The sequence below is a fragment of the Eptesicus fuscus genome, chromosome 5, assembly GCF_027574615.1.
Source record: "Eptesicus fuscus isolate TK198812 chromosome 5, DD_ASM_mEF_20220401, whole genome shotgun sequence".
NCBI classification, from domain to species: domain Eukaryota; kingdom Metazoa; phylum Chordata; class Mammalia; order Chiroptera; family Vespertilionidae; genus Eptesicus; species Eptesicus fuscus.
The window spans coordinates 67,279,022-67,302,221 of record NC_072477.1 but is presented as its reverse complement, the minus strand read 5'-3'; the positions used below and the strand labels follow the sequence as shown (position 1 = coordinate 67,302,221).

The 23,200-nt window shown below is 41.7% G+C and overlaps 1 protein-coding gene across 1 annotated transcript in view; it reads right to left on the bottom strand.

The window, feature by feature from the left end:
- FSIP1 (fibrous sheath interacting protein 1) overlaps positions 1–23,200 on the bottom strand; it is a 199,031-nt gene that overhangs the window by 145,989 nt on the left and 29,842 nt on the right. Inside the window, exons 6-9 of the mRNA XM_054715635.1 lie at positions 20,267–20,391; positions 18,706–18,816; positions 12,501–12,659; positions 689–829 (exon numbers count right to left, since the gene is read on the bottom strand). Of these exons, the coding sequence (XP_054571610.1) occupies positions 689–829; positions 12,501–12,659; positions 18,706–18,816; positions 20,267–20,391 (536 nt within the window). The remainder of the gene's footprint in view (positions 1–688; positions 830–12,500; positions 12,660–18,705; positions 18,817–20,266; positions 20,392–23,200) is intronic.

The window sequence follows — 23,200 nt, the reverse complement described above, 5'->3', positions numbered from 1 at the left end:
TATCTTTAAATGGCAAGTATTTAAAACATAAAATAGGCTCAAGAAGGATTTAGAATATATTAAATATAATGAGTAATGCCCTGGCCAGTGTGGCTCAGTTGGTTGAGCAATGTCATCCCATACACAGAGAGTTGAGGGTTCGATTCCCAGTCAGGGCATATGCCCACATTGTGGCTTCAATCGCCAGTACAGGGTGTGCAGGAGGCAGCTAATCAATGTTTCTCTCTGATCAATGTTTCTCTCTCCCTGCCCCTTCCTCTCTAAAATCAATACATTTTTCAAAAAAAATGAGTAATAATATTTTATGAATTATTAACAAAAAGGTGGGAATATTTAAGTGATAAGTTAAATATGTAGATAGAATTTTATGCAGAGCAATACCAAATTTTTCCACACACATATATAAAACATATTTATATCACTGTAAAACAGAATATTAGGCATATGGATCATTATTCTGACTTCAGTATTTCACAGATTTATTATGTCATATAAATTAAGTATAATACTCCTTTAAGTTCTATAAATCATTACTAGCTTTCATTCCAATTTTTACTGACAAATTCCCATGTCAGCTCTCTTGACAGATTTAACACATAAATCCCCCATAAAACAGTCAAAGGAAACCGAAATCTTCTTAAATATAATCATTGGTTACAATTAAACTTTAAATAACAAAAAAACTTACCATATTTTCCTTCATCTTTCTCAACTTTTCATCTATCTCTCTCAGCCGATTTTGCTGATCCCGTTGCTCTTTGGTGTTCCGAAGTACCTTTTCCCCTGGAGTTATTTCCATATTTTTATCATCATCATTAAGGTCAGGTTCCTAATTTAAAAAAAATAATAATTCATGCACAGGCTGAAAAAGTACCATCACACACCAATCTAAAGCAACTGAGCTTTGAAGGTTGGCTTTGCTTCTCAAACAATATCTCTTCCCTTAAAATCCAATATAATAAAGTGCTAATATGCAAATGTTGCCACGCCCTCACACTGTAATGGCTCAGACACTCAACACTGGGGAGAGAGGAATGGGGACCAGCCAGGCACAAATGAGCTCGTGAGAGAGGAATGGGGACCAGCCAGGCTGCGGCCTGGGAGAGGGACAAGCCGCATGCCCCACAGTCCCTGCAGTCCTGGGTGCCAGCAGCTGCGCCTGCGGCCCAGGAGAGGGACAAGCTGCCCACCCTGCAATCCTGGGCACCTGTGGCTGTGGCCCAGGTGAAGCCGCCCACCCATGGTCCTCTGCGGCTGCAGCCAGCCCGGGCAAAGCCAGCCTGGGTCCTAAGTGCCTGCAGCCAGCCAGAGGGAGGGAAGCCCAGGTCCCGGGTGCCTGCAACCAGCTAGAGGAGGGAATGCTGGGTCCCGGGTGTGGGTGAGGCAGAGGCGGTTAGGGGTGATCAGGCCAGCAGGGGAGCAGTTAGGGGCGATCAGGCAGGCAGGCAGAGGTGGTCAGGGGAGATCAGGCAGGCAGAGGTGGTTAGGGGTGATCAGGCAGGCAGGCAGAGGGTTTAGGGGCGATCAGGCAGGTAGGCAAGGGAGTGGTTAGGAGCCAGCGGTCCCATATTGCAAGAGGCAGTCAGACAACCCCCGAGGAGTTCCGGATTGGAGAGGGCGCAGGCCGGGCTGAGGGATGCCCCCCGTCCCCCAAGCACGAATTTCATGCACCGGGTCTCTAGTGATATTTATAATTCTCTAAACTCTTCCTATTTGAGAAAGGAAAGGCCTGACTGTACATAAAGCAAGGAGGGAAATAAACTCAAATCATATGGGAAATAGGAAGTTAGAGTGGAAAAAGCAGTGGTCAGGAAGCAGTAACCTGGGCTCTGGTCCCTGTTCTGTACTTATCAGCTTGAATTTTGGGCAAGTTACAGTTTCTGTAGATTCAAGTTATCATATATAAAAAATAAGAAAAACCCCTGCCCATCCACATTATGAGAGGCAGCTATGTAATAGTGAAAAGGGACCTAGACTTGGCAAAGTCAAGCTTTGAATCCTGACTCTCCCTGGTTCCTAAGATGGCCTTAGGGAAACCAAGCAACCTCTCTGAGCCTCAGTTTCACCATTTGCAAAATAATTAATAATAATAATGGTAATAATAATAATGAAGGAAGAGGTGGAGGAGAAAAAGAAGATCTAGCCTAAAAGTCCATAGTAGGAATGCAACAAATCTTAGTGCATAACAAATGTGAGCTGAATATGTCCTTTCAAAGAATAAGCATTATATAATGAAATTATGTTATTAATGTTAATATTTAAACTGATAGAACCATATTCTCTCAAAGTTAGTATTATTTCTAGGTAATATAAAAGGTAATTTCTTGACAGTAAGTCAGTCTTACATTTATAACTAAACTTCCTATCTTTTCACCCAGAGATCTCTTACTCTGTGTTGCCATGTAGGTGACTGGCATAGATGTCATTTTTGAAGTTACTCAAGACAGAATCTTCTCACATTTTCATTCCTTACATACATTTGGTCATCAAGAATAGTCACCATTTACCTTCTAACACCTCTTTAATCAAGGCCCTTCTCTCTTGTTCACTGTCTACTCCTTATCCACTTGAACCAGTAGTTTTCAAACTCCATTGTGCTGCAGACTTACCCACAGAACCTGTGAAAATATTCAGAGGCCATCCTCCATCCCAGAGATTCTGATTCGCTAGTTAAGGGCAGGGGATTGACAACTTGAACCACAACCACTTGAGAATTTGAGAAGTATCGACTTGAGCTACTACTTGAGCCTCTCACCTGGGCTCAAGTAGTAGTTCATTCATTCCACCTTTTGCAATGAAGCCACAGAGCAAGGTGCAAAGTCCTCACCACTTCGTGGCCTGGTCCTGCCTATCTCTTCAGTCTCATCTCCCATTACTTGCACCTCAAACGCAAAGCCTCAGCAATATTCACTACTGCTAGTTCTCCACCACTCCATACCTCCTCCCGCCAACACCTCATGGAGACTCCTATTCTTTTGGAGCCCAGAACAAACATATATCTACTATAAAGTATTCCCTGACATACCTAGGAAGGACAACTATTCTCTCCAGCATTCCACATCATTGTACTTACCACACTGTCACTGCCCAGCCAGACACCATGACCATTCCCCTCTGAATCCCAGCACAAACCATATCCTGAAGCTGTATAGCACTGGTGTCCGGTGAAGGCCTACTTCCTGATTCCTAGATGGCCATCTCCTTGCTGTGTCCTCAATGACAGAAGAGGCAAGGGAACTCTGTGGGCCTTCTTTATAAAGCACAACAAATCCATTCATGAGGGCTCCACCCTCATAACCTATTCACCTCCCAAAGGCCTCACCTTCAAGTACTATCACACTGGGGATGACATTCCCACATATGTATTTTGGGGAATACATTTAGTCTATAGACATAGTGTTCTGAAAAACATCCAAACTGGATTTCATTTTTAAATGAAAAATTATTTTTTAAAGGACATTACTTAAATAACCTATAGCTATGATTTTTTTTTAATTTTTGGGTAGGCAAAGAAAAGACATAAAAAAATTTTAATCAAACTTCATCAATATATTTAAAATTTGCAAAGCCACCATTAATAGACAAGCCACAGACTGAGAGGAAAATATAACACACAAGTCTGAAAAAGGACTTGAATCTAGTATATATAAGGAATTCACGCAATTTAATAAACAAGAATAAAAAGACAATCCAGTTCTAAAGCAACTTGAACAGATACTCCATACAAGAAGATATGTGAGTGACAAGTAAGTACATACATGAAAAAGTCTTCAACATTATAAGGCATCAGGAAAATGCAAATTAAAATCACAGTAGGATATCACTGTGCAGCCACTAGAATGGCCCAGATGAAAAAATTTAACACCAAGTGCTGGAGAAGTGTGGAACTCTCATATGTTGTTGTAAAGTATAAAATGGAAAACTGACAATTTCTTTAAAAATTAAACATTTATCTATTCTATGACCCAGCAACTCCACTCCTCTGAATCTATCCAAGAGAAAGGAAAATGTATTGGTCATTTTATACATGAATATTCATAGCAGCTTTATGCATATCCCAAATGCCCATCAACAAGAGAATGATAAACAAACTGTGGTAAGCACCTGATGCAAGCTGGGATGATCAGACTCCTTCTGCTCTACCTCTGTCTTGTGACTGGGTTTAGTCAATGTGAGGGGAGGAGTATTAAGAGATTGGAGGGTAAAAGAAGAGAAAGCTTGGAGTATTTTCCCCTGCCCCTTGCTGCTTTGGCACTATAGTTTTGGCAGGGATGCATCCCTGAAGTGCCCATCAGGAAGGTTTCCTTAGATTCAACTGCATATTTACGCTCAAAGATAGAGGCCACACTGGAGTCAGTCTATTCAGAAGGATTTAGGACAGGAAACACAGCAAAGCAGTGTCAGGTACCCTCTTCACTGGGAGTTTTTGCTGCAATCCATGTTGTCACAGTACAGGCACAGGGGCAAGGAAGCTACCCTGGTTTAAAAGCTTTATTTACATCCCATAGTAGCATCATCTCCTGAAATGACTTTATAGGTACAGCATCCAAGGTCCCAGCAAGGGACATGCCCAGCCACAGGAATCATTGCATTTAGAGAAGCTCAAAGTATGGCTTCCCCGTCGGGTCTTTATAATTCTCCCATTCCAGGGGTCATTTTTAGCATAAGTGAAGCTGCCTCTTAACATTGTTGACATTCCAACTTCCATCAGTTGCCAGGGAAACAATTAGGAGAGTAAGGACAGCTCAAATTCTCATGCCGAAGGAGAAGGATTGGTTAATCCTTTGCCCACACTTTCTATGATTACAATTTTGGATGGCCGATTCTTTGACCATGGCTCTAGGTCTCCCTAAGCTCCGACATACTTTTCCTTCCCCCTACCCACTGTTGCTAGTCCATGGGTGTCCCAACACCCCATACTGGCTCCTTTAAATCTATAAATAGTTCCTTCATTTACTTATCTTCAAAATCCAAGCTGAGTATTTTTCCTATTTCTTACCAAGAACTCTAACTGGTGTACTATGTTTATTTGTATGTATGTATGTATGAATGCATGTATGTATGTAAATATGTATATGTGTGTACATATTTGTAGAGAAATAGACTGGAAGAAAAATTAACTTTATACTAAAAATCTTAATTATTTTATCTTATTTTTCTTAAGATATTTTTGTATTTCTTGATTTTTCTACTACATGCATATATTAATTTTATAAATAGAACAAATCAGTTTTTATTTTTTTAAAAAAACAAGGCTAATTTTGTCTTTCTCTAACAATGTGACTCTCCATACACAAAAGACATTGGCCTGAAGGTTAGATTTTAACCCCAGTTCTACTGGTATGACCAGCTATGTACTTTTGAGCAATCACTTTCTCTTTCTTCTGATAGAGTTTCTTCAAACTCTAATAGCTTACATGTCTGTAATTCTGCACAGTTAGATCTAAGGATACGTAATATCTTTCCTCAGTCATGGTCTCTGATAGCATAACCATATAGTTCAAACATTTAAAAGATAGTATGTGATGAAAGCAGAGGCTAAGAGAAAGCAAGGAAAGGTATCATTGATTCTGGCAAAAAACTGCCCAGTGGCATATTCAAGAAGCTCTGTGGTGCCAGGAGAGGTACTATTGTCACATTAATGTGCCCACCAGTTCTGTCAGTTTTCATGATCATCAGGAAATACCTTGATTTCCTATGATAGAAATATTTGCACAGACTCTGACCATCCATATCTTTTCTGTTTTTAAGTTATATATGAATGCTTTTAATCAGTAAAATTCAGTTTGGTGAAAGCTCTTAAGATATGCACAGAATATCTAAGGAGCCAGAAGAAGAGAACTATCCCTGAGGTCAATAGATACTTGCTGATTTGACCAATTGATTGCCAAGGTATTCTAAATTCACCCCTAGAAAAATATCTATGGTGTTGACTGAGCCAACAGGGATCTTTGAAGTTAAACTCATTTCCAGATACAGAGGAAATGACTCACATCTTCATAAGTTATCTGACATGCAAATAAGGCATGAATTTTGGGCCAGAAAAATACAAACCTGCCTAAATAAAGCCAGCTTCCCTATGTTTTTAAACTAATGCTATACTTTTCCACAGACTACTGCTATTTCCTGTCATCAAATGGATGGACCATTTGCCTGACAGCACTGAAAGTAGGGAAAAATCTTTCAGCCAAATTGTTTTTATCATCTTGAAATATTACCACACAGTGAAAGAAACCTTGACTATACAGGAGGCTTAACAAAAAAAATTTAAATAAATATCCTATATAATAAAAGCATAGTATGCAAATTGTCCCCTCAACTGGAGATCTTCCAGGAGTTCAACCAGGGGGCAGGCCGGCTGGGGGAAGGGAGGGAGGCCCTGGCCAGTGGCGGCAGCAGGTGGCCAGGGGAAGGGAGGGAGTACCCAGCTGGCAGCCAGCAGCCACTAGGGACCCTACCAGTGCACGAATGTCATGCACTGGGCCTCTAGTCCTATCTAATAAATAGGGAATATGCAAATGGACTGTCACACCATCACAAAGCTGCTGGCACCCATAGACACAAAATGGCGGCACCCAGTCCCCTCAAGCCCTGCTGGAGTCCCCCAGTCCTTTCAGCCCCACCACTGAGAGCGGACAGTGGGGCATGGTGGTTTCGTTCGTGCAACGGCAGTGGCAAAGCCCCCAGGCCCCGCAGACAGAGAGCGGACAGCAGGGTGTGGTGAAGCCCCCAGGCCCCACAAACAGAGAACGGACAGTGGGGCATGGCAGCTTCATCGCCAAGGCGGCGGCAAAGCAGCCAGGCCCCACAGAGAGCAGAGAACCATGGGGAGTGGGCCTAAGCTGTCAGTAGGACATCCCCTGACGGCTCCTGGATTGGAGAGGGTGCAGGTTGGGCTGAGGGACCCCCCACACACACACACCCATGCACGAATTTCGTGCACCAGGCCTCTAGTCCAAATATATATAAAGAGCTAGGTGGCGTCACGACCAAATGGGCGACCGGTCACCATGAAGTGCACCATGAGGGGAGGCTGGCAGCAGGGCAGGACTGGGGACTGTTGAGGGGTGGTGGAAGGCTGCTTCGCGGGGTAGCCGTGAGCTTAGCAGAGCAGTCACCCAGGCGGCAGCGAGTTGCGCTAAGCAGTCGCAGGGCAGGGGAGTTTAGCGGAGCAGTTGCGGAGTCAGGGAGCCTCATGGAGCAGTGGCGGGGCAGGGGGAGTTTCGCTGAGCGTCCAGTGGCAAGTTTCGCAGGGCGCAGCAAGCTTTGCAGAGCAGTCAAAGGGCAGGGGGAGCCTCACGGAGCAGTCAAGGGGCCGCGAGCATCGCGGAGCACTCTGGGGCGGGGAGCTTCACGTAGTGTCACAGGGCGGCACAGGCCACTGGGCCTCTAGTATATATATAAACTTTAAAGTAATCTGTAAAATATAGGTGATAAGTATCCCCCAGATTTAATGGGGAATGTGTGATAGGTTAACATTAGAGGCATGAACCTCTGAAGTAACTTCTTGTTTATTCCTCAATCCAAATTCCCATGCTCTTAAGAGTGGCATACTTCTATAGCGTTTGGAAATGAACAGATGGTCAATAAGATTTCTGTGTTCATGACCAGCATACATAAAAAATTCCCAGATTCCTGCCCTCAAGCAGTGCATTAAGTAATTTGAAGTCAACTGGACCACATGGCCATTGTTGGAACTCTGCAAATCCCTGGACTCAACAATAAAAAGCTTTCAGGATTACATGTCAAGCAATGGTTTATATTTCCTCAGTTTTAGCTACTGTTGAAACAGGAAGAAGAAGAAAACAAGTTAGTTGTTGCTATCAGCAATAGTATGGTCTTAACAAAAAAGGAGATTAACACAACTATAATTTTCCTCAATCAAATGTTTGTTGATATTCCGTTGGTCTTACCAAATTGTGTAAAACTGAATCAATATTTTAAGAACAAGAAAATAAATCAAATTAAGCAGGACCTTTATATTCAATTACATTACTTGGTTTAAAAAAAAAATCCCTCTTGTCAATGAGAGCCATTTCTGAAGACCCTCTCCCAACCAGGAAAAAAAAATCTTACCATGAACTGGAATTCTAGATTTAGTAAGACTGATTGCATGAAAGATAAATTACACTTCTTTACAAAAGCCAACCTGAACAAATCTATTATTGAATCCAGTTGCTAAGGACTTAAGAAACCGAATGCTTACATAACTCCTATCTTAGATATTTCTGGAAAAAGCTAGACTCTCATACAGCTACAAGTAAGAACTACAGTACTAAATTATGAAACCTCACTCAATTTTATGGTGGGATTTACTATACGTGGAAAGAACTGATTTGTTGGAGAGTTAGGAGATGAATACAGAAAAGTATGCACAGTTAAGCCACAGATCTTTAAAAAGTTGCTTCAATTAGTTCTCTTTTGCTAAGATGAAATGAAAATAAAAAGCAGATGTAAAACCTGCAGCCACATGATATTATTTACATCACAGCAATAGCAGTAATATGCCATTGGTTCTCCTGAATGTGACCACATGCTTTGTTTTACACTAAGGAAATCAGATATGGAAAAGCCAAATGCTGCTTTTAAAATATTACCATGAAGTTAAGAGCCAGGCCAGCGCATCTATATGAGAATATTGTAATCAGCAAGCTCATAAGGAAAAGGTTTCCTCTCTGCCCTTTTCACAACAACCAACACTTTCTTGATCTCTGAGTCACATTTCTGGAGCCTCTCAAATTATCATGACTCAGGTGCTTTATCATCCTAGGCTGACCAACTTGGCACTTTAAGGTTGCCATAGTCAGGTCAGTCATAAAGTCTGCATGTTTCAACTTGTTTGGGAAACTATTTTTTGGACCACAATTTTAAAAATCTCAGAAAGAATCTTTTAAATATCACGCCTTCATCAAACACACACTTTCTCAGTTCCCATAATGTGCTGCTTTTTGTTTCATTATATGATCACTCCACAACTTGTTATGTGATTATATCCTATCCTCCAGTAACCTACAAGCTGCCTTAAGGCCAGAGATGAGCCACATACTAATCTGAACACTTAAAATCAACCATCACAGCATCTCCTATGAAATAAGCTGGCATTCAAAGATGTGTTGATGCCTGTGCAGGGGTTGGACAAGTAACATAAATACAGGCATTAGGCCTCAGGGCCTGCAATACAATATGAGCAGTGGACACTGGGGCAAACTAGAGACTTGGTGCTCCTTATAAAGCAGCAGTTGCTACTCGGCTCAGTCCTGTAGTGGGCCAAGCAAAGATTCGGGCCTAATGTTGCCAGATTTTCTAATTTTTCAACAGAAACTAGAAATATGGATTTTTATATGAGGTCGCCCTATATGGGCTAAAAGAAACCCATCTGTGAGCCCTGCAGGCGACCAGTTCTCAACCTCCTGCTGTATAATGGCAGCCTTCTCCTGGGCCTCGGACCCCTTCTGCCTCATTTACAAGCTCCTCTTCCTCCTCCTGCCACTCACTCACAGAAAGAGACTTCCTTCATACTCCTTCTAGATGTGCTTTCCCTCTCCTCTGAACCACCACAATACTTTGCTTTACAGCCTTTGATTGTGCTAGCCTATGTTGTTTTATACCTGTTATCTGTATAATCTGTGCCTCCCATAAAAAAATAAATTCCTTTAGTCACTTCTTATCCTTTTTATATAATAAAGGACTAACATGCAAATTTTCCCCTCAAATGGGAGTTCGACCTGGAGTTCAACCGGGAGTTCGACCAGGGGTCCGGGCCGGTCGGCCAACCGCCCGTGGCCCCTCCCCGCTACCAACCCCACCCTCAACTGGCCCCTCTCATGCTGATCGGGAGCAGGGCCAGCCGGACCCCACCTGTGCATGAATTCATTCACCAGGCCTCTAGTTATTCTAATAATATCATTGGTCGAATTCTGTGTCAGACACTACTAAGCATTTTACATATATTAACTCACCTACCCTTTAAAAGAACACTAAAGAATTGTATTATTATTACTATTTTACAGATGAGGAACCTGGAGATAGGAGTATTTCTAATTAATTCCCAGGCCTCAGAATAGTAAGTGAAAGAGCCAGCACTTGCAGCGAGTTCTATATTTGCCTGACATACCTTTAAGTGTCCTATAATTCCTTGCACACAGTGAGCACTTAATTAATATTTGTTGAATTTATTGTTGAAAAACAGAAGTTTATATTTAATTTAAAAGACATTCTTTCTTAAGGAGCATGGAGGAAAAATTTTTGATGAGTTAACGGTTTGCAGAAGGAGTGAAAAATAAAAATAATGTGAATATTCACTATGAATATTTGTGGGTCAGCAGTAGATCGGAGCCCATTCATCAACTGAATAGATACGCCGGGTTTATCCAAGATATTTTTCAGTGTATTTATTCAAAAAGAATTCCAATCCAAAAATAATATTCATAAAATAATTTGCCAAGTTAGCATTTCTGGCTTGAAAATTCAATGTGCAATTCTGGTTTTAGTTAGAATGAGGAAATGCCAAATGGAAATTGAATAAAAGCTTGAAAGATATTCTTTATTTTGCATGCGAAAAGCATTTGTCATTTCTTTTCAACAACTAGGATGTCATATTTCTGTTTCTCCATCCAATGGGAGTCCCAAAATGCAGTTTTTTCTTTCCTTTTAATTAATGTTTCACATAAAAATATATAATCTCAGTATGTAACAACTAAGTAATGTAATGGTTCCCATGTTACTATTTTCTAAATATTTTATCAGAACCATAAATGTGCACTCTGAAAATGTGATTTAAATGACAATGACAGATTAAAGTTATTAACCATTTAAATGACAATGGTTAGATTAAAGTTATTTAAAGTCCTAATGGCTAAACAAATCTCTAAATTCTCAGTTTCTCATTCAAGAATAACATTTGATACCATCAAAAAGATATTTTCTATCTTTAGGACCAATATTCAGCTTTCAAATCTCAGCTGCCATTGAAATCTAACAACAATAAAAATTTTTAAAAATCAGCTGTAACACAAGAATATTCCCCATCTTGGCTTCCTCCTTTTGAGAAATGGCACCCACTAACATAAATAAACTAGCCATGTAGTTAGTGTTGATGTCCAAGGGTACATTTGGATGGGGACAGAGATTCCAATTCTCTGTTTTCCAAGAACTCTGATCCCAGTCCAGAAATCAGTGGTTTCCATCACCACCACTACTGCTGCGTAAAGGGCTCAGAAGCAGCTGTGCCTGGCCCTTAGACACATAACCTCAGGAGGCTAAGCTGGCTCCATAAAGATTTGCCAGTGACCAAACTTTCTTTGGAACATTTTTTAAAACTGCTCTTTCCCCTGAGATGGTTTAAATTGGCCCAAAGCCAAATTGCTAACCTTCAATTGATAGCTTGGATAAAAGATTCACTATAAAGCAGAATTATTACCTATAGACTACTCATGTTTAAATCTTTTTAAAAACAAAGAAAATTACATGCATGTAAGACTGTACAGAAAATGATTTGGTGAGATGTTTCTAAAACTGGTAGAGGGTCAGTAAAAATAAGAGACCGGCCATTTTCTCTTCAGGTGAAAACTGCTATCCAAGGCCAAACTAGATCCCAAGAAGTACTGAAATATAGTGGGGGTGGGGGAGAGGGAATAATTTTACTTTTCCAAAGCTGCTATTATTCTTCTGTTTTTCTACACCTCCTACTAGCTTTGTAAAAGAATATTTGCAGGAACTATTAAGAGAGGAAACACATTCATTTCAAAACCCTCATAGGAGAGTAGCCATCAACCTGGTGAGCTTCACTGCTTGATGTTCCATTAAGGGAGCTAAAGAATGTGTCAGAATAAGGGACAGTGGCTACCAGTGCTAATATCTAGAACTAGAGGAATAAAGAGAAACATGGCTCTCAAAGGACTAATAAGTGCTATATCGATTTTCTTCCTTCTCCTCTCTCCTGATCACAATCAAGAATTGGCTTTACCCTAGCTGGTGTTGCTCAGTGGATAGAGCATTGGCCCATGGAATGAAGGGTCACAGGTTCAATTCCAGTCAAGTGAATGTACCATGATCCCTAGCCCCATTTGGGGCACATACGGGAGGCAACCAATTGATGTGTCTCTCTCACATCGATGTTTCTCTCTTTCTGTCTCTCCCCCTCCCTTCCCTTCTCTCTATAAATCAATGGGAAAATATCCCCGGGTGAGGATTAATAACAACAAAAAGAATTAGCTTACATCTTAAGAAATAATAATATTAAAATAATATTTGCTCAGTAACTCCATCCCAGCAAATTACCAACTGAAATAAAAATTAATAGAGAGAAGTCACCAAAGGAAAATACACACTATAATAGAAATTACTATCGCTGCAGTTGTGGTCATGGAAGGAAAAGCAACTGGGAAGAAGGAAAAGCAATTGGGCAGAAACCTCTTTAGTTAACAAGTGAACTGCCAAATGTGAACTAGCTTTAGCACACATAAACCTGAGAGGTCCATGCACTCTTGAGTATGATATACCTGATCATTCTGATGTCCAACTCCTGGAGAAAAGCTGAACGTTGTTGGGGAGGCTGCAGAGAATTCTTGGAGCTTTGTATCTATTTCAGAAAGCTGTTGATGCTGGGTGACTGCCAGTGTATATCCTTCACCTGGGACCAGCCAGCCAGACGGATCACCCTAGAAGGAAAAAATGGTCACCAGATCATTCCCATGCTATATTTTTCCCCAAAATATAATATACCTTACAGACTGCTACTTCAACACTCAGGATTTCACCCAAAAAAAAAATTTTTAATAAAACAAAAGCACAGAATTAACACTGGCATAGTGAAAGAAAAAAATTAAATAGTTTATTATTTCATTATCTGCCAACTCTGTGTAAAGTATCTCCATAAATTACCCTTTGTAGGTTTTTTGCCCTATGGAGTAAATCTCTTAGCCTCACAGTCTGATTCTCATTGGATGCTCATTTCTCCACTTCGCGAAAGTGGTTGTAATATGATAAAGAGGGAGAAATCATGTTTATCCTATAATGGGCATGGTATTTTCAAAATTTGTCCCTGAAAAGTAACATAAGACCTATAAACTCCGTTGTTTGGATTTTATGAATTTAACTGGCCATCTAACTCATTCAACTATCATTATAGTGTCATAATAGATTGAGACCCATTCATAACATTAATTCAAAAATCTCATACTGAAGATAATATATGCATATATGCATAACCCATGGACACAGACAATAGTATGGAGAAGGCCTGGGGTGGAGGGGGGGCAAAAAGGAAGAAAATGAGAGACATCTGTAATGCTGTCAATAATTTTTTTTAAGAATCTCATACCAAGTGCCTACTCTGTGTAGGCATTACACTGGTGATTCAATATGAACCAGGGAGGGTCAACACCCTCTGTTAATTGGACAGAAAGGGACAAAGTGGTTGGAAAAGGCTTCCTGGCAGAAATAATCAAACTTAATCATATCTTAATAAAAGAAACAACATGCACTTTAAAACTGCAGCTGGTGAGGGCAAGATTAGAGGCAGAAAACCCAGTTAGGAAGCAAATTTCATAATCTAAAACAAAAGTGATAAATGCCTGAACTGAGGAATGTCTCCTGGGAGTGCAGAACATAAGACAGACTCCAGAGAAACTTAGGAAGTAGAATTTACAGATTCTAGAGATAATTTGATGGAAGGGTAAAGGGAGGAGGAAGGATCAAGGATAAACACTAACTTCCTGATATTGTCAACTAGGGGGATGTTGATCATATTGACCAAACTAGGGAATACAGATGTGTTAGGTTTGTGAAGGCAAATGATGAATTCTGTTTGGGACCTTTTGATATTTACACAGATGTCCTTAGGATGTCCACAGATTGTGTTAAGTAGTTAAACAGATGTCTGAAGTTCAAGAGAGAGAACTGGGTTGGAAATGAGTACTTTGGACTCGCCCATACATCTATAGTGGCTTGAACCTCTGAACCATGGGAATGGGTGAGATCACACAGGGAAGCATGTAGTACGATGACAGAAGAGTCATGAAGAACATTTTTAAAATAAAGGGGCAGGTGGAGGGCAAGGAAGCTTAAGAATTTCATACCAGGACACGCATACCAGGAATCAACCCCTAGATGAAATACATGCTAAAACCTATGCAGAAAGACATAGGTTTCTTTGTCTCCCCTTGACCCTAGCATCAAATCTCCCTTCCTGTTTCAGTGAAAACAAACACTGCATGAGTCTTGGTAGGAGACAGGTTCCCACCAGACACTCCTTTTCCCTACCCATTGGCATCAAGAAGACAAGCAAGTGACCTGGATTCAGCCAAACAGAAGTGAACACCCTGGACCTTGACTCTGAGGGAGAAAGAGAGAAGCGAAGGTGCAGGGAAACCGGGGAAGTGATTGAGGAGACAGCAGTGGCAGTGAGGCCGGTGTTGGCAGCAGGGACGGTGGCAGCAGTGACCATCCCGCGGGAGTGTCTGGACTACGGCGCAGCTTGAAGCAGCCTGTTTCTGAGGAGTTTCTATGTCCTTGTTTCTGGCCACTTTGATATCGGTGTGGTTTACAAACCTGGTTCTCCAAATTTCCATTGAGTCTGTGAACTACCCAAGTCTCCCAATAAATTCAGTTTCTGTTTTGGGTTTGTTTTTGTTTTTTAACCAAAGTTCATCTCTGTTTCTTGTAACCCAGAACAGTGTGAACTAATACATTTTTTTCAAGTTATTTATAATAAAGAATATAGGCAAAAAGCCCAAATGTCTAAAAATAAGGGAAGAGTTGATTGTAGTATATCCATACAAGAATATGACACAGTAATAAACATTTTAAATACAATTGGAAATTGGCATATGAAAGTCATACATAGTTATTTTAAAAATAATATTACCGCCGAAACCGGTTTGGCTCAGTGGATAGAGCGTCAGTCTGCGGACTGAAAGGTCCCAGGTTCGATTCCGGTCAAGGGCATGTACATGGGTTGCGGGCAAAGCCCCGGTAGGGAGTGTGCAGGAGGCAGCTGGTCGATGTTTCTCTCTCATCGATGTTTCTAGCTCTCTATCCCTCTCCCTTCCTCTCTGTAAAAAATCAATTAAAAATATATTTTAAAATAATAATAATAATAATAATATTACCTAGCTGCTCACAAGTAAGAAACTCTGGTTAATTTTTCCTAAATAAAAATGACATAAATACTGTATTACTTAAATGAGAAATAATAAAGTATCACCAAAAAAGTAAAATTATGGAATCACAATGACTAAATATTGGTTAATAAATTTTAAATTGTTTGAATAGAATTCTTTTTAATGATACTGGAGGCAAAAGAACAGGTCAGATTAAATTCAACAGAAATATAAATGCTCCATTCACTATGTAGTTGCAAAAGGAAATTATATGTAATATGTAGTAGACGTTATCGTGTTTTTCTGTCTGTCTAGCACCTTCTAGACACTCTTGCTATGTGTGGGAAATCTGTAGCTTTTAGGAGCTTGCCTCCCTAAGACAGAACCCAGAAAATGCTCTTCACCATCCTCCTTTACGGCTAGGGTCCACAACCAGCCTCACCCATTTGGCACTGAGTTAGATGTAATCTGAGATCTGATGCAAAACCCATTTTGCTGGAAAGATGATAGTAGAGGCATCTGGCTTTGGGAAGTGACATTAGTTTTAAGTGTGAGTTCCCAATCCAGGAGGAAATCTCTTAAAAATTCTAAGAATCCTAGAGAGATTCAAGAGAATATTACATCCACACAATTAAACATGCCAGTAAAAGGAACAACCAGAGGGCAAGAGTTCTGAGGAATTAAAACATAATTATCATTTTAGTCATCCTCTTTAAGTCTCATAGGTGTTTATCAGAGATGAAGTGGTGGGGCACTCCATAAAGGAAAGGGCACACAGAAGTTTGAGAGAATACAGCAAATCTGAGGAATGACACGAAATTTGGTGCCATTTGAGAATACAGTAGATGGGCCTCCTCCTCAAAGTGTTCCTAAAGTCTTCCTGCCGCACTTCATATCTTCCTCCTCAGAATCTCTTTTTCAACATATGCCATTATCTACCTGGCTTTATAGAATTTCTGTATAAAATGTCTGAGAATAAGACAGAACCCTCTTTCTCCTTAGAAGACTTGCAGAAAAAAACTCTCAGCAAATATTAGTTCAAAAAACAATAATAAGTAGGCCCTGGCCAGTTGGCTCGGTTGGTTGAAGTGTCATCCCTTACACCAAAAGGTTGTAGGTTTGATTCCTGGTCAGGGCACATACCTAGGTAGCAGGTTCGATCCCAGGTCAAGAAGTGTACAGGAGGCAACTAATTGATGTTTCTCTTCTCTCTCTCTCTCTCTCTCTCTCTCTCTCTCTCTCTCTCTCTCTCTCTCTCTCTTCCTCCCTCTCTCTCTCTTCCTCCTTCGCTCTCTCCCTCCTTTCCTCTCTCTCTAAAATCAATGAACATTGAGGATAAAAATAAATCTCAAAAGAGGGCTAAGTAACTAAATAGCAGAAATAGAGGAACAGACATGATTGAAAACCCAACTTGGAAAACTGTAAAATGAGTTCATATGAGCAAAATGACAAAAAAAGATAAAGATTATAAGAAAAATGTTATAAGACCTGGAGGAGAGATCCAGAAGTTCTATACCCATCTGTGACAGACACTTGTACACTGACTGACCTGATCCCCTTTTCCAGTGTTCCTCCTTGCCTTCCTCTGCTACAAAAATGAGAGAGTGAAATAACTGAATCCCAGCAACTCAGCAAACAAATGGCTTTGTGACATAGCTGGGCCAATAACACACAGGTGAAGTCCTGAGGACACTGTACCTTCCCAAATGAAAAGGCAAAGCCTCAGAGGAGTGCCTCTTATGAGGAGCGGGGAGCTAGAGAAGCAGACTTGGCCAAGGCCAAGGCAACAAAGCCAAGCAAGGATTGGTCTCAGCTGAAGACCTGCTGACCCCTGGGGAAGCTCTGGAGGACAAACTGCACTGCAGAGCTAATCTCGTCTTGAGTGAGAGGGCAGGGTTAGGGAGGGGGCACTCCCCTCCCTTTAGCCCAGACAGTTCTCTAGGAAGGAGGCAGCTGTACACCTTTGGAACAGGGCAGGGAGGGTGGATGCACAGACAGGTGCCAGGTAAAAGGGATCTGAGCAGGGTATTAGCAGCATTCACTACATCACGTCTCTATTAAACGTAGGGGAATAAAAACTAGATGACAAAGCTAAGAGCTTCAAGGAACACAGAACAACGTATTTCTTTGTAGAAGTAAAGAATATTGCTATAGGCCACGCGCCCCTGGGTCCGGGTGAGGCCACGCGCTTCCGGGTCCGGGTGAAGCCGCGCACCCCTGGGTCTGGGGGAGGCTGCACGCCCCTGGGTCAGGGTGAGGCTGGAGCCCGGGTCCAAGTGAGGCCACAAGCCCCCGGGTCCGGGGGAGGCCGCGCGCCCCTGGGTCCGGGTGAGGCCACGCGCCCCTGGGTCCGGGGGAGGCCGCATGCTCCTGGGTCAGGGTGAGGCTGGAGGCCGGGTCCGGGTGAGGCCATGTGCCCCTGGGTCCGGGGGAGGCCGCGCGCCCCTGGGTCAGGGTGAGGCTGGAGGCCGGGTCCGGGTGAGGCCACGCGCCCCTGGGTCCGGACGAGACCAAACCAGAGGGAGTTGGACCTGCGTTACCACCATTTGTCCACCATCCAAAGCTGAAAAGTCAGTGCCGACATGTACACATAAGCAACTGGTGGACATTGTAATTGGGTCTCAAAAGAACTGTTGGTCCAGAAAGAAACTCACTACAGACTGATTCATTTGCCTGTCAGCATAACTATTATTGCTCGTCTCACATTCAGTTCTTATAAGTATATCTCTAGTGACACATGATCTCACTCATCTAGGGGAAATGATAAACAACATAGACTGATGAACAAGAACAGACCCAGAAACAAGAAGGCATCGATCAGACTGTCGGGCCTCAGAGGGAGGGTGGGGGAGGGTGGGGGTAGGGGGGAGAGATCAACCAAAGGACTTGTGTGCATGCATACAAGCCTAACCAATGGTTAAGGACAACAGGGGGGTGGAGGCATCCGTGGGGAGGGGTGTGGGATAGGAATGGGGGGATGAGGACAAATATGTGACACCTTAATCAATAAAGAAATTTTAAAAAAAAGAATATTGCTATAAGTTTAGTATGCAAGCAAGTGCAAATGCTGAGCCACTGCACTCCTTATGTTACTTGCCAGGGCCCTATAAATACTGGCACTTGCACCCTGAATTGCATGCTGTTCTCCTTAGACTCAGTCTGTGCTCCCCCGGACTCGTGAATGCTCCAAGTTAACTGGCAGAAGCAGGACAGTGTTCTTTAGGTTTACTAAAGAATACAATGAAATATCATGGAGCCAGTTTAGGGATAATAGAAAATGTCCAAAATAACAGGATACAGAGAAAAACACATACCATCAGTACTAAGCCCATTACATCACAGGCAGAAGTTATTATCGTGATAACCAATGTGTAGCAACTCTTATAATGACATAAAATAATCCTTTGGAAGTCAATAATGAATTGACCAAGAATAAATTTGTAAATGTCAATAAAAATAAATTTGTAAATAAGATTTTTTAAAGCCAGACAATATTATCTCATAATTTTTTAAATGATTGTGAATGTATACTAATAGGTCAATAACATGATAAAAAATATATATTAAGAAGTGTAGAGGTCACTGACTCTCAGAGTTTACATACCTCAGAACTGGACAGCCCTGAATCTCTGTCATCTAAGTCCTTCAAAAGTTCAACCAGCCTTTTCTTCTCTCTGTCAATCATAACCTCTGGTTTCCCTGAATTCTTGGCCATCTACAGAATGTATTAATCAAAAATATTAAAAACTCAAAGCAATTCATAGTTCAGGAAAATAAAAATAAAATCTGAGGTTACTACAGTATAGATACACAAAGTAAAATTTGTGAGATTAGGCATTTTCATTTGACAGTTAATTTTATTTTATGTCAAATTTTGGTATAGGTCCGTTCTCCAAGCAAAAGTATTTCTACTATAAACAAACCCTCATGTTAATCATTTTAACAAATGTTTTATTAGTAAAATAAAACACCAGCAATTTTCTCACCTCTCTTTATATTATATCAATGCAAAACGCATTTGCTGGGGCATTTGGAAAAAATCTTCTTGCTATTTCCTATGTGGCATATATCCACTAAATGAAACCGCTTTTAAATTTTAAGAAAATACTGTCAGGAATTTAAATAAAAATTCAATTACTATTGTTAAAAGGGAAATGTATAGTGGCGCTGCTGTGTCAGCAAGAACTGGGGTATGGGAAAAACACTATTGCTCTTGGAAAATTAAACAATAAATCACCATACAATGGGCCAGCACAAAGAGAAAGATCAAGTTGGAAAAGGTTCCCTTCAAGTCAGAGAAACATGGAGCAAAGAAAACTGAGCCCCAGAATCTAGACCTGGCAGGGGCAGGCTGACCCAAGAATATTGGTCAGACTGCTGCATGGAAGTGACATGCCAATCACGGAAAAAGGATCAGGCTTCCACTGTGAAAATTCCTTACCTCACTGCTCTTGTGAATACTTCACACTCACCAATGCAGTTTTCTAGTGACCTGACTGCCGCAGTCGTTTACCATCAGCCTTCTGTCCACCACACTTACATTTCTTGCTCTAAATTAATTAATTGGCATTCCGGTCTAAACAGGGCCCCTGAGCCTTGGTTAGTCTGAATCTGCTTTGAGAAGAAACCATGTCAGGCTGCAGGCCTCTTAAGACCAAGGTCAGGCCTTGGAAGCCAGGAGCTAATCAAGGCAAGTGACAAGGGAAGGGCCACCAGGAGGCTCAGGTGGGTGGGCCAGTGGGGTTGGGAGGAACAACCAGTTGGGCTCTCCAGCTCTGTCAGGAGCATTTTCCATTCAAATTTCTAATTGTAGCAGCTAGAAAAGCAGTCTCGTTACTTTAAAAAAACGATTTTATTAATATGCAATTTAAAATCTGGGAAACATGTTCCAAAGCTCCTATCTAAATAAATGTTTTTCAAATTGCAGGAACAAGATTCATTTCTGGTTTTTGGAATAAAGGTGATGAGTAGGAGAGGATAAGATAAAATTAAATAGAAAATAGTACAGTACTGGTTCATAAAACTATTCTTTCAGTCATATATGCTGTTTAGATCATATACATGTACCACGGTCAAAAAAATATTTAAAGACTCTAAACACAACTATTTCCATTATCACAACTCATTTAGTCCACATTGTGGCTTCTAAATTTCTAAATACATACCTCAATGTTTCGCTTAATAAAATCCTGGCTGTGTTTACCCCTGAGTTCAATCTTTTCTGTATTTGAGAAAGGGTTCTTTTCTGCTTTGATCAATGACTCATTTTTTTCCACATCACGGGTAAAATCTAATATTAAAAAGTTCAAAATTTTTTCATAATTGTAATTGTCAGTTATGCTAAAATTTTACCTTAAACATATATAAGAAGTAAAACACACATTAGAAGAACTTCTAATTTCCAGATCCAGAAACCTAATATATAGAGATTTATTCTTAAAAAGATAAATGTGCTACATAATTTACAATGAAGTTCTCATAAAATTTCTGTTATTCATTATCATGTATCAAACTGCTTGCTGTTGATTCCTTTGGAATCATGAGGAATGTGAAAAGAACCAAGATACCTGTAAAGGAGAAAGTTCTGATGTTATGGGAATTTTAAAATATATTCTACTTCAGTCTTTATATGAAAGAGAACTTCCCCTGAAAGACTAGATTCTTTATTAATTTGCCATCACCCTTTCAGAACATCAACTTTTTGTTCAAACCTGTCTTTTAAGCAAGATCTGGGCATAAGGGTCCTGGGTGGCATCACAAACTCCTGGAGTCCATCCTACTTTGACAGTTTTCTCAACCATTAAATAGAGACTTAAGTCAGCCTCTGAGTTGTTCAGATCCTGAGTGCTCCAAACAAGGGTAAGAAAAATGCTTATGCACTCTTATTCCCTTTATTAAATACTAGAGGCCCAGTGCATGACATTCGTGCATTCGGTGGGGGTGGGGGGAGTCCCTCAGCCTGGCCTGCACCCTTTTGCAATCCAGGAGCCCTTGGGGGATATCCAACTGATGGCTTAAGCCATCAGTCAAGACATCCTTAGCACTGCTGCGGAGGCAGGCCACTGCGCTCACCAGCTGTCAGCCTGGCTTGTGGCTGAGCAGCACTCCCCATGTGGGAGCGCACTGACCACCAGGAGGCAGCTCCTGCATTGAGCGTCTGCCCCCTGGTAGTCAGAGTGCGTCATAGCCGTTCAATCAATTTGCATATTACCCTTTTATTATATAGGACTAGAGGCCCGGTGCACCAATAGAGTCCCTCTCCCTGGCCTGTGCCCTCTGGCAATCCAGAACCCCTCGGGGGATGTCGGAGAGCTGGTTTCTGCCTGATCCCCACAGGCCAGGCCAAGGGACCCTACCGGTGCAAGAATTCGTGTGCCAGGCCTCTAGTATATATATAAGATCTTTGGTTAATCTCTTCCCACCCTCCCTGCTCCCCACTTCCCTCTGAGATTCATCAGTTTGTTCCATGTTTCCATGCCTTTGTGTTGAGCGTCTGCCCCCTGGTGGTCAGTGCACGTCATAGCTAATGGTCGAACAGTCGAATGGTCAAACGGTCGAATGGTCACTTAGGCTTTTATTATATAGATCTTGCTTTCACTACAGTCATGTTTAAAGCATTTAAAACAAGATCATGTGAACCCCTCACTAATGCTTTAAAACTATGCATTAGTTTAAGGAGTGTCTTCTTAAATGACAAGTAGAGTCCACCCTACAAAATAGGATAGATTGCCACATTCAAGTCCAAAAGGAAAAAACACCAGCCAGCAGCTCAATCCAGACAAGGTTTACTTAAAAGTTATCTTTGTTTTACAAGAAGGTTACCTCAATAAAAAGGATTAAGGGTATTTGTAGCTAATTATCCAAGATTGAATAAAAATTTAATCATTAAACAATAAATTTTGATAACAATATCTGGAAAGAACCAGGAAAAGAATAATATCTTTGGTTTTAAATTCATTTCAAACAAAAATAAGTTTGAGTAAAACCAAGTTTTATTCAAGTTTAAGTTATGGCGCGCCCCGCGAGGCCCGAGCCCGCTGCCGCGTGCGCCGCCAGTCGCCCCGCGGAGCCCCGGGGTCCCGCGGCCTTGGCGCCCGCCCGCTCCCAGATGCGTGCCCGCAGCCTGCAGAGTTCAAGTTCTACATTTGTAACATCACCTGCTTATAAGACCAAGAACTGACATCCGTTTTCATACAGCTTAAAAGCTACATTACTGTATATGGATTTTAAATACAAAGCTACAATGCTCCTCTGAACTTCAGAGCAGTTAGAGAACAGATCCAGTCTACAGAACTGCACGCCGCTTTGCGCTTCTCAGAAAGAGGAGAGAGGCAAAGCACAGAGAGCAGCAGATCAGACCACACCGAACTCCCCTGGAGCGTCTGAGCCTGAGCCTGGAGGATGCTGGCTGCCGAGCTGCACAGGAGGCCCCGGCTCTGAGGGGGAGAGCAGGTCTCACTGACACAGCTTCCGCCCCTCCCGGGCTCACCATGGCCTGCACTCTCTGGCTGGACGGCTGACGTGACTGTGCCCCAAGTGTGCGCGTGCTGGACTGGGTGCTGTCCCAGGTCCCGCCTGCTCTCTGGGAGCAGGGCAGGTGGGCATCAGATGCTACCCAAAGCTGGACCGGGCAAAGCAATGGACTCCGACAAGCTAAGATGGAAGTGACCTGAGGCCTCGCCCAGGCGGTTTCCTCTTGCCAGGACAGCTCAATAGTCGGAGCACAAGCTTGTCTGGGGAGCAGTATGCAGGAAGCTGGTTTTCAGGCCACAAATGCTTTCACAGAGTGCAAATTCACCTGCACCAGCGGTAAATGCTTGTATCTTGGTTCACTGGTCTGTAACCAACAGAACGACTGTGGGGACAACAGTGATGAAGAAAACTGTCTCCTGGTGACAGAGCATCCACCTCCGGGCATCTTCAACTGAAATACAAGGGTCTGTTTTTCTCCTTGGCTGAAGTATGCGTGAAATGGTCTTCTTGAAAGGCGATTGTGACTGCTAATGTGGTTTAGTACATAGGAAAGACGTACATCAAGGATTCTGAAATCTTCCCTTAGCTGTTTCTCAGAATTGGGTCAATAATCTTTAGAGATAGGA